Here is a 12639-nt window from a genome sequence, read left to right as displayed (position 1 = left end):
GTGCCACGTTATGACAAGTGCCTCAATATTCACGGACATTATGTAGAAAAGTAGATTAAGGTACAGGCTCGCATTTATGTTTCTAAATATTCTTGATTTTAGGTCTCTTCTCTTTTAAAATTAGTTTTTTTTAATAATTTTTCCACATTTTCGGAAAATAGCCTGACTTGCGATTGCACCATAAATTCTCCACAAATATATCAAAATTTGTCAGTTTTGCAACTGCGGCGCGTTTGACTCGAAATTTTCGTCTTTATAATCATTTTTTTGCACTAAACAAGGATAATTAAGCTATTGAAAAGTGGTACGTGTTAGTGATTAATAAACATTTTTTTTATTATTAGACGGATATTTCCATTTTAAAAATAAAGATCTCGCATGCGTGACGAAAATCTTGTTGGCCAGTGTAATTATTTGGCATTTTATTAGAACGTGAAGAAACCGACATAATGTTTAGTTAATTCACCTGATATTCTTCTGGAGTGGCTATATAATTTGTATACACATTACTTAAACCAGCAATAACAACTTTTGGGTTGTTGGGTCCACCGTTGGACGTAATTTCGTTAGCAACAGCTTCCCTTAATCGTCTTCCCGACATAGTTGTGAATTCGCCAGGTACTGCGGTTACGAAAAATTGTCCGATTTGAAACATTTGAATAGATACTGTTGACGGCTGCCATTCATAGGGTACTTGAATCTATTGAATAAAAAAAGAACGGGTTTTTATTCAGCGGATAAGGTTAAAGTAATTAAGAATATAAAACAGCATAATCTATCTATTCCTCACACATTATATCAATATTTATGATCTTAATTACTATACTAGAAGATCAATGATATGTAAAATCACATACCGCTCCAGACATTATCAGAATAGGCTTTGGTGCATGACATTCTGCGTCTTCTTTTGTTGGAGGAAAAATAAAATCTCTCACAATATTCCAGAAAGCATTGCTGGTAGTGGTCGCTTGAGTAAAGTCAAATTCTCCAGGACCGTCAGTGGTACCAGCTGCAAACCCATAACCCATCGCTGCCCGGCATCCGTGTACCTTTAAAGCAAAACATATAAATTGGATGATATATTTGTTCCAGGTTAGTCATAAATTATGTGAGTGAATTAATAGAAATAATACAATTTGAGTGTGGAGCTGCTCAAACTATCATTCTATTGCGACCAATACAGAATCGACGGGAAGTGGTCAGTGCACTGAACATGAGTCTACTGCTTGGTCGAGAAAGTTCGTGTGTGGCATACGGATTTACTTTGTATATGTTTCAATGAAAAATCCTTCCTAAAACAATTTACAACCACCAGTTAAAGACACTAGGTGAGATATTAACCTCACTACAGCCAGATACGCTAAAGAACAAAGAACAGAGAATTTTTCCAATAATTGATAATGCTGTTCTGATATATTCTGGTGGAATCAAATCTCCAAATTTTATGTTCTGTGGTCAACAACCTCCTATACTCAGTCCTGTTTCACGTGAACGTCTGCATATTGTTTTACCATAGGACTGATGTTGGATTTCCAAACTTGCATAATAATATGTTGAAATTAATCACAATTAAAAGCTTACTTTTTACATTTATTCTGTTTCAAGTACCACTTTTCAAATTTCAAAATTTCAAAGGTTTTGGTTTGAAACAAAGTTTACTTAGGTGTAATATCAAACACATGCTATGTAGTACAGTGAACCAAGCAAATCACCTCGCAATTTTAAAGACCTTCATGGATTAGTTTGAAGTTTTCACAGAAGCTCAAAAATGATGCAAATAACAAACCTGATTTGGTGCCAATGTATGCTTCTATCCCAACGGTGAATGCCACCCTTACTCGGGGGTACAAAAACTTTCAAAATAGCACCGGAAATCGATAGAGAATTGAATTTTATGAAGAAAATTTAGAATGAAATATTTTTATCAAAATTGAAATTTTTTAAATAATATTCAGCAACTTATGAGTCACTGAAAGAGAATTTTTTCTTTTTCGTAAATTTATGCAGAGGTTTGAGCTCAAATAACGGAAAAACGATCACTTTTTCATAAACAATTGTGATGAAAATTTTTAAAGTACTTTCTCAGACCTTTAAAATGAGCTTTTATAAAACCATCTAGCATGAAAATTAAACGAGTTATGACGAAAATAAATTAAGTAACTCGAATTTGAAAAAAAATGTCGTTAAATTTGACACCATGTGCGGCAAAATTAAAATTAATCGTAGCATATGTAAAATTATCTTTGTTTAAGCCCTAACAACACGTTCCAAAAGTTTGAATGGTTTGGAATACGTATATTTTGAACACAGTTGTTTAATGTGAAATTTTTTTTTCGATTTAAAAAAAAAACGTTAAGTTTTCAAAATATTTCAAAAACTATTGGATCAACGAAAAAATTTTTCTATAACTAAAATTTAGCTTTTATTTTACTCAACGTTTTGCTTTTTTTTAAAACTCACGTAGCTTAAAAATTAAACGAGATATAAGCGTTTAAAGTATTGACTTCAATGCTAAGGGAGAGAGAGTCTTTTTTACCCTTTGACATTAAAAGGGCCTAGAAGGGTTGCAACTTCCATGGTTTTGTAGCTTATGAAATTCCCTACAAAATGATGATTGGATGAATGCAAAAAGCTTGAAGGGAAGCCGAGTTATTATTAAAAAACCGAATGCATTTTTAGATAAAGATAATGCTGGAAAATCACGAAACGTCTAAGTTTTGATCTTTTTGGAGAATTTATTATTTACATGCTGTGGCTCCGTTGTATTTATATATCTGGATTCCCACATGTATAAATACATGCAAAAAAATAATATATAATGTATATTATGAGTTGAAGATAGAAAATAAAGGTGCGCTTCTTTCGTCGTAATTCTTATAAAGAGAGTAATTTGCAATTTTTTCCATTCTGAGGGGTGGTTGCATTATTAAAAATATTGAGGGTCAGATTTTTTATAATTGAAGAAAAAAAATTCTCCTATTACGATCCAAAATAAAAACATTCCATGTTTTTTACCACATTTTTTAAATAATCTTTGTATAAGGGGTTGTTTTTAAGGGTAGGTGAGCTATAAAATATCAAAAGTCATGATACAAAACAATCAACATTTATTATATTTGAACATAACTGTAGCCCATTACCGCTTTAATTCATTAGTTTTCAATTTATTGAAGTAAGGGATGATTTGCACCCCTTTAAAGTAAAAAGAATACTTTGCGACCAAGAAGATCTTTAAAATTGCGAGGTTTCGGTCGATTCTAAGCTTGAATGGCTGTACTAATTATCTGTTTGTCTACTAATTATCGTCCACTAAATATTATAGACACAAATATGAGTGATACTTTAAGTTTGTTGGGGATGGAATTGATGTATTTATTAACTTCACACTTACATTAATTGTTGTTCCATTTGACAATGTATAAGTAGCCGTTTGACTTGGCATATGAATAAACCGATGAATAAATCGCAGCTCACCAGATATCTCAGTAGAGTTTGCAGATTCTAAGAGTTCCTAAAAACGAAAATTCATAAGAAATAACAAAATTATTTTTCATAGATATAAGCGGACTTAACTTTTCCTTTCTTAAATAAATTAGTGGCTATGATTTCAGTACTTTCTACCATGTCATTTCCAGGTCCAAATGCGATACAGAATTCGTTTTTACCATCACATGTGCTATGAGTATAATCACAAGGTTTCCCTGTATCAATACAAATCGGATCTTTTAAATTAGGTGATGTATCTCCTAAATTCGTAGAGGCGAAGGCACCTACGAAGGAGGTCTAGAAAATAGAATTTAGAGATATAAATTAAATAGAAGAAATTGTAGAAAAATTGCAGCTGAAGAAAAAACCCACCTTTCCTGGTAAAGAATCAGGTTCCATACTTGATTCTAACAAAATAGAGGCATACCCAACGTTATCCGAATGTATCAAACAATTGGTATTATTCATTGATGTTGGATGTACTGCAAACCAATTGATAACCCCAATTGGAACATCGTCTTTAGCTCTGACAATTTTAAGTTGAACTAAATCTTTGTCTACGTTATATTCATATCTAAAAATTTGAATTTTCAATAGAAACTAGCTAATTAATGACAAAATTATAGGAGAGAGTTCCTTTGAATTGGACAGCCCATCAACCGGACGCTACGGATTTCTACTACACCCGATAGTAATTTGATGCATTGAAAAATCCGTTGCCGGTAGAGTAAATGATTACGTAAATTTGCGAAGTGATTAACTACGTTTCTAGTGACGATTAGTTGCCAATTTTTTTTATACAAACATCAAGTGATTCTAAAAACCACATATCCCATGAATCGGACATTCCGACGTCCAGGAAATGGACGTCCAGTTCATGGGCTACAATGTGTCCGATTCAAGGGAGATGTTATGTACTTAAATATTTAACATTGAAAATACTGTATGTTTTCTCTGTTTCGGTACCACTAAATGATTTTAACTATTTTCCTAAAACTTTATGACAGTATTTTCACGTAAGATTGAATTTTTAAATAGACAATGCACATCTGCTTATTATCATTTATAGAAGCTTATCTAATCATTTTTATTTGAAGGTTGCTGTCTATGATGGCTAAGCGAGTTAGAAAGTCTGATGAAGAGATTCAAGATGCAGTGGAGGCCGTAATAAATCATAATCTTTCCATAAGAAGTGTTGTCGAAATTTTTATTAGCCAATTTGGTAAAAAAACATAAGAATTCTCCAGATGGCAATTTCAGAAAACATTCACGGAAGATCAGGAAAAGTTACTAGTTTCTTACCTTCGAACAACCTCCAAATGTGTCAACGCAGATCAGAAATTTGGCTTACCAATTCGTTGTTGCTAATAAAGTAGACACACCAGCAGAATTGAATGAAAATAATAAAGCAAGTATTCATTGGCTTCATGGATTCATGAGTCGCCACAAAGAACTCTCACTGCGTCAACCCGAAAGCACATCATTGAGCAGAACCAGTTTCAATAAAACAAATACTACAACTTTCTTTTCAAATTTAGAAAAATTGTACCAGAAACACAATTTTGCACCAAACATGATATGGAATCTTGACGAAACAGGGTGCATGACAGTCACGAAACCGCCCAAGGTAATAGCTGTACGAGGGACGAAACAAGTAGAGCAAATCGCTTCGGCAGAAAGAGGAACTCTGACTACCGTTCTTTTTTTCATTAGCGCTTCAGGAGGGATAATTCCGCCTGTATTCATATTCCCACAAGTTTACTTCCAAGATAACATGCTCAAGAGAGCTCCGGTGGGTGCCAAAGGTATGGCAAATCCATCTGGTTGGATGACCGAGGAAATTTTTGTTGAATTTTTGAAACATTTCTTGAACCACGTTCAACCAAGCTTTGGAGAACTCTAATCTATACTAAATAATCTAACTGTTGATTTACTCAAAATATCATGTATTCAAGATGGAGAAGCTACTTTAATGAAAGCACGAAAGAGAGATAATCACCAAAGCCACAAAATCTCTTATGGTGTGCAGAAACTTTGCAGAGAGAAATTGGGGTTGTAACTTAAAGATTCTTAGGTGAATGTACGTGGAAATTGCATATAGGTCAGTGGTTTGGGGTACTAGAACTAGTCTGAATATCACGAGGAACAATCTCTCTTGCTTACGTGCAGCTGGGGTAATGAAATCTTGCCCAACAGCTGCATTATAAGTGATTCTAAATCTCCCACCTATCCACATAGTACAAGAGTGGCAGAGAAAAAATCGCTTAGAATGTTCAGAGACATCAAGGAAAACCAACCCGTTCTTATATATTGACCAGCACTGAGATATGCTTCAGGACGTTGCAATGAAGAAGTTTAGCTTTGGGAAAAACTTCTTTTCAATAATAAACTTTGAAAGCAAATGGGATCAAAACATCATACATGAAATGTATTGGAATGGCATTAAATGGTGAGGGAATAGGGGTGTACGGGCCCAGAACCAGACATTCTGAAAGGCTGAGCAATTTACCAAGCATTTTTCAAGCAGAAATTTATGCAATTGAAAAATGTATTCAGTTCAACCTAGAGAGGAAATATCGCAAACAGGAGATCATCATCTGTCTGACCAATTATTGGGACCACCTACAGGGGCTAAGACAGACAAAGACTCTTCTGGGAAACTATAACCACAGTAGATCTGCTGATTGTATCAGGAGTTCTATCGGGGCACTGTCGCCTCAACAAACACCTGAAGAGAAAAAATTCTAGAGAAGGATATCAAGATAAATCAGATTAAGTACGAGACTATGAGTTTTTTAAGTTATTGAAATCTTTCTTTATTTTCATTTTATTTCTGATTAAAATAGAAGACAAGGTGAAAATTTTGTTTAAGCTTTCGTGAGAAATTTCATCTAATAGATGTGAACAGGAATAAGAAGTTTTAGAACGTTTTGTATCTTCAATTAAATTAAAGTGACTGTTATTAAAATGACAGTATCAAATCTTAAACATAGGAAATCTTCAAATGCTTCACGAACTAAAAGAGAAAATGAAGTTAATATAATATAATATAACTTCAGATATTTGATATGAAATAACTTCAGAGACTATTGTGGACTACAGAAGAGAGCTGTAATTCAAGGAGTGCACATCAACATCACTAGAAAATATTCATTCTGCTCTATATTAGGTTTAAACTATAATTTGATTGATTTTTACAAATTTTATTATTAAATTGTTATAAATGGTATGTCAGATAAAACCTTTAGTCAATGATATTGAATAATAAAACGAATGAACTCACTTATTTTGTTCGGTTGTAGGATTGTAAGCATAAGCAGCTGGACTTCTATTGATATTAGAATCCAGAAGTATACCACTATTCATATAAAGCTGTGCATCCACCTGGTTCTTGTAAGCTTTCTCTATTGACTGAAATTAATCAATAAATATCACTTTTATCAAATGTTGAAGGTTGTCGAAAGTGTATTAATATTACAAAGTCACACAGTCATTGATAACAAGTAGTACATCTTCGGCACTGCTTTTTTTAAATAAAAATTACCTACTCGTACTATTCCATCAACTAGAGCATCGAATGATTCTTGCACAAATCCCAAATTGGGGAAATCGTACATTACATCTTTGAGCCACCCACCAGGTGTACTGTGTGTGTGACTTCCAGATATTATAGTATTTTGTAAAGTAAACGTCTTAGGTATTAGAGCTTCCAATTTATCAATTACCTAAAAGATATAAAAATATTTTTGGTAATATCAATAAAAACACCTACAATTTCTATATTAGTATTACATAATTATCTTTGCAATTTGAGATGTATACAAGTATTATAGTAAAGATGGGCACTTTTCGTTGGGACAACGTGTATTTATGTTTTCAAGATCATTTCTTTCACTTATAATGGGCCAAAGGCCACACATTTTTGCGCACGGTTTATTCGTTATTTATTTTTCTTGCTTTTATACCTAGAAATAAGAATTAGAACAAAAAATACTCCTGAATTTGTTTATAAGAGTAAAAAATCAATGAAAGTACGGGGTCCTTCACGACGAGTTGAATTTCAGTTTTCTCAAACTTCCGGTTATTCCGGAAGTGGACCCAAACTTCGTTATTTTGAACGAAATGCTATGGTTTTGTAAAATTTTTAGAATCTACGCGAAATTTCAATATAACTTTATATGAAGCATAATATGCCTAAAATCCACCATTTTTTAATTATTTGACATTTTCAAAATTTTTGGACACATGCAGCCCTCCACTAAAAAAAATTATATTTCTAAGTTTAAATGAGTCAGGTCTAATATTTTTGGGATTTGGACAAATGACACATACAGCTTTCAAAATCTGTGAGAACCTTGATAAACATTTATATAGGGTGTTCAGAAAATGGTGCTGAATTTTAATTATTAATAACTCCAGCAAGAAATCAAAGTGTCGTCAAAGATCACGTGCGTGTAATGTTTATTCAGATTCTTCATAATCGCTTGAAGGGATCTTGAGCTTCTAAATGCGTGCGAAAATTTTTCTTTTTTAAGCATATAATTAAAATCATTTCTCGAAAATATTAATCTGCCCTTTTTCCAACTTCAATTTTCAACTTTAGTCTTTCAAATCATAAAACTGTCTTCTATTTAAACTTATGACTTAGCACATGGAAAACACTTCGATTTAATGATGAAAATAGTCAGCTAATATTGATATATTGAAAAATTCTTAGCCTACTATAGAATCAAACAAAATTTCAATGTCAAAATATTTTATTACTCAACATATTCTCCTCTCCTCACCTGCAACGTCTCTAGACCTTTAAAAAAATGTTTTTTCTTGCTCTGCCAACCAGAACTTCACAGCTTTTATTGCCTCCTCGTTGGAAGATAATTTACGACCTTATAACCTTTTTTTTTCAGTTGAGGAAAGAGATGATAGTCGGACGGAGCCAAATCTGGTGAATAAGGGGGGTATTCTAGTAATTCAAACCCTAAATCACGAATTTTTTGCATGGCAACATGAGATTTGTGTGCAGGGTCGTTGTCCTGCAAAAACAAAACACCTTTGGATAGCTTTCCGCGTCTTTTCTCTTTAATTTTTTTTCCGTAGAGTGGTCAGTAATGTCGAATAGTAATCTCCAGTTATTGTTCTACCTTAATCCAAAAAATGAATCATGATTACTCCATGGCAATCCCAAAAAACTGAAGCAAGAAGTTTTACAGCAGATTTTTGGACACGACACTTCTTAGGTCTCGGAGAACCAGAGTGTCCCCATTCCATCGATTGTTGCTTTGTTTCTGGATCGTAGAAATGTACCCAAGTCTCATCCATAGTAACAATTCGGTTTAAGAAGTCGAGCACAGATCGAACGCGATGCTTCTACCATTGCACGCTTTTGGTCAAAATTCAAACATTTGGGGATCCATTTTGCAGCAATTTTTCTCATGTCCAAATTGACGTGAACTTCCTGATTGATTTGTAAGTCATTTGCGAAAAAAGAGCGAAGAATGGACGAATTATCCTTATTAATATAATAATATACTCACTGCTTGCTTTAACGGATGATTCATCATACACGCATCTACTGTAACAAATGTCATCAGATTTTTTCCATCATTGAATATAAAAGCTCTCGAAAACTGTCTTAAATGAATACCACAACCTTTTTGATTAGCTTTGGCGTATCCCATCTAAAAAAATGTTCTTACTTTAGTTCGTATAACTATAATTCAAAATCTACAAAGTAATATAACTTGTATTTATCATGAATGTTGAAATTTTATGTTTGAAAACATTTATCGATTAATTTTCACATTATTTTATTGTCGATTTTTATATATGTGTTCTGAATACAGCTCGGTCATAAAGTAACGTAACTGACTAATATTTTCATTTAAAAAAATCTATTAATCGATTCTCTCAATTAGTAATTTGGAATTCGAAAGACCATTAGTATTTTTTCTTCTACACATTGTTTTTTATATACGCAATAAAAAATAATCGACAGGCGATAAATTGGGAGGTTTGGCTGGTCACTCTATCGAGCTCCTCCTTCCAACCCATCTATCTTGGAAGACTTCGTTTAAGTAATTTTGAAAAGTAAGATTGTAGTTTGAAACTTAAACTAAACTTTATTGAAATTAATGTTATCAACTGCATTTTTGTTAAAGAAATTATTTGTAATTCAATTTTCCGACTAGATATATGAGGATTTATCTACAAAACTACGCATAAAGTCCAAGGATTTTTCATTATTAGGTCGACCAGTTTTGGTGCGAGTTTTCGTTGAAGTATCACAATCAAAAATGTAACTTTGGTGATTTGGTTTCTTCGATTTATCAAAATACGAGGGCCATTCTTCATGTCTTGACATGATACGAAACTATAGGAGTTAGAGATAGAAAAAATACAATCATCCTCAAGTTGTAAGCAGTTGAGTGACTGTTATTAGAGTGTAAATAGTAGTAGATACGATTTGCCATCGAAATATGAATTAGTTAATAGAACATGTGCTCGCTACGATCTTCTATATTCACAAGGTTAGTTCAAGTGAGCAGCAAGCTTTGGTTTTGGTTTCGTAGGAGTAAATCACATGATCATCTTCACGTATCGTTTCTTTGTGTAGATTATGACAAAAATATAACAACCTCATACATTTTCATGAACATTTTCATGCCCTGAACCCAATATAAGTTTTCTTTTTTTTTACTCCCATAATTTTTTTCGTAATTTCGTCGTAAAAACGAAGATTTGAAAAAAAATTGATCGAAATCGGATGATTTATCGATTTTCTACAGCAAAAAAACGAGAAGATCGCGAAACTATAAAATTACCTGAATATTTGTTTTTATTGGTCTATATCGAAACTTAAGTACCAACATCTATACCCCTGATACTCACAAAAGTAATTTCAGCAGCTGGTCCTGTACAATCCGCTCTTCCAACACCAACTTTGTAGCTCGTCTCTGCTGCTGTTAGTATAGCACTTAGCAAAACAGCCAGGGATAACAGCTGAAGCTTAATCAACATGTTTCTTATTCAGGAATCCTAAAAATAAGATATAAGAAGAACATCGTATTTCCAATGACGCAAATGAGACGGTTAATTTCTTTTCAAAGTAATTTATATATACAGCGGGGATCTTACAGCCGCATCTATCCACTCGTTTTCCTGGATAGATCTGTCTTTCATAACTTGTTCAATTACTTCCTTCCAAGTCCTTAAGGGTCTTCTTCGTCTCCTTCTATTCTGCGGTTGATACATTGATGTTTTATTCGGTCAGTCGTTCTGCTCCATCCTCATCACATATCCGTACCAGAGCAGTTGCTTAGTCTGTATTCTCTTTTGAAGTCGTGTATACTCGAGCTGTTCTTCGTCGTATATCATCATCCCGTGCCTTCTCTGTTCTGGATATCCTGGACGATCTTCTTAAGTAGTCCTTTTCCACAGCCTCTATATTTTTATATTTTTCTCCTACCTGTTGGTTACCAGCACTCATATTCATACGTTAAAATGGGTTCCACTGGGACTTTGTATATTATCATTTTTGTGTTTAGGTTAAGTTTTTCTGACCACAGCAATGAGTTCAGAATTTGTGTCTCTTTTCCCCCCTCGTTGCATTCTATTTCTTATATCGACTTTTGTTGTTCCATCTTCCGAAATTATGCCTCCTAGGTATTTGAATTGTCTACATCGTCGAACCCTATTTATTTGCATTGCATTTGCATTTGCATGTGTACTTCCTGTCGGTAGATATTCAAAGTAATTTTCTGTCCATAATCCAAATTCGGTATAAGAATCACTTTACCACATAATTTTATTGAGTGATCGTAATTTAAAAGTAAAACAAGGAATCTTACCGTTTAAAACACACTTTTTGAAATTTGTTTCCTTGGGATGTCATTCGATGAAGTTTAATATTTTGGATGGATCTATAATTGATATCTCACGAGTTTTATAATTTCCCGATTTATACACTAGTTCGAGATATCTTGAGGAAAAATCATAGTTGTTTATATGCATTTATACGCACTATTTATAAATATATTATCGGCGTATTGTTTTTCTAGATATGCGACTATAATTAAAAAATATTGTTGCATGCTTATTTTCTCAAAATATGCATAATAATGTATCGGTTAATATCGCTGACTCTTTGTATGTTAATTGTTGCCCTAACTACGTCAATGACAACTAACACAGCTTTCTAATAACTAATGTTATCAATGATATACCTGTAAGTAATTTTTTTAATCGAAAAACTATGTGTTAATCGGGAATACAGTTTTTACGAGGGAGAATTCTTTTTTCTCAAAACAAAGCCGTTGTCCTATTTCTCTTGTTCTCTTCATTTGCCAAAAAGTTGGAGTAAATCATATAGAAATTTATCTTACAAAACAATAAATTGTTTATTGAACATTACAGCAATAGGCAGCGCTTAGAGAATAGTGTTCTGAATGTGGTAACAACAAATCTTTCAATAGGCCAAAAACAAAATAAACAATTTGAAGCAGTTAACGCAGCCTGCAGATTCTGTTGCGCAGAGGACGAAACCTCCATCCACATTCTGTGTGAAACACTACGTAAATCCAGTATGAAATAGAAGATGAAGATCTCTGGCAATTGAAGCTATCCCACATTCTGAACTTTTTGGTGATAGGCGTAGAAGTCAACAAGAAATAATGTGTGATATTTTTAATAATTTATATCCGATATCGAAATCCAATAATAAGATCTACTGTCAGGAAATTGGTGAAAAAGTTTAACGAGACTGGTTTAGTTAAAGATTTATCCAAATCAGGGCGCAGAAAAACTGCATCAACTGAAAACAAATCTTCAGATGTTTGTGTATTGCTAGAAGACGATCCACACTTGACTACTAGACACCCGCCATCACCCGACATGAATCCTTTAGACTATTTTCTGTCGGGTCACTTAAAAACATCGTTTATAAAACAATGTCAATGTCAGGAATTAGAAGATAGGATTACCAAAGACATAAGAAGAATTGAACAGTCAGGGATGTCGAAAAATGTATTACAATGTTTTAAAAATCGCATTACTTGTTGTATTGAAGTAAATGGACAACATTTTGAGCATATGCTGTAATCGCCTTTACTGTTTCCTAAAATCGTAATAATATAATAAAATATTTTCGTTTCT

At 33.2% G+C, this 12639-nt stretch overlaps 1 protein-coding gene across 8 annotated transcripts in view; it reads right to left on the bottom strand.

Annotated features, from left to right (window-relative positions):
* The window catches only part of LOC130896919 (neutral ceramidase), a 37040-nt gene that overhangs the window by 13789 nt on the left and 10612 nt on the right, over positions 1–12639 (bottom strand). For 7 of the 8 annotated variants that reach the window (XM_057805303.1, XM_057805305.1, XM_057805307.1 and 4 more), the window contains 9 exons: positions 10378–10524; positions 9024–9167; positions 7038–7214; positions 6773–6900; positions 3862–4063; positions 3577–3786; positions 3395–3514; positions 858–1052; positions 467–700 (listed from right to left, as the gene is read on the bottom strand). In XM_057805303.1, the coding sequence (XP_057661286.1) occupies positions 467–700; positions 858–1052; positions 3395–3514; positions 3577–3786; positions 3862–4063; positions 6773–6900; positions 7038–7214; positions 9024–9167; positions 10378–10506 (1539 nt within the window). In that variant the 5' untranslated portion in view covers positions 10507–10524. Of the gene's footprint in view, positions 1–466; positions 701–857; positions 1053–3394; positions 3515–3576; positions 3787–3861; positions 4064–6772; positions 6901–7037; positions 7215–9023; positions 9168–10377; positions 10525–11336; positions 11688–12639 lie in introns of those variants that run through there. The other variant, XM_057805300.1, reaches the window with a different exon arrangement.

The sequence above is a fragment of the Diorhabda carinulata genome, chromosome 8, assembly GCF_026250575.1.
Source record: "Diorhabda carinulata isolate Delta chromosome 8, icDioCari1.1, whole genome shotgun sequence".
Classification (NCBI taxonomy): domain Eukaryota; kingdom Metazoa; phylum Arthropoda; class Insecta; order Coleoptera; family Chrysomelidae; genus Diorhabda; species Diorhabda carinulata.
Note: the sequence above shows the minus strand (reverse complement) of the source record. Positions and strands in the feature narration are given on the sequence as shown.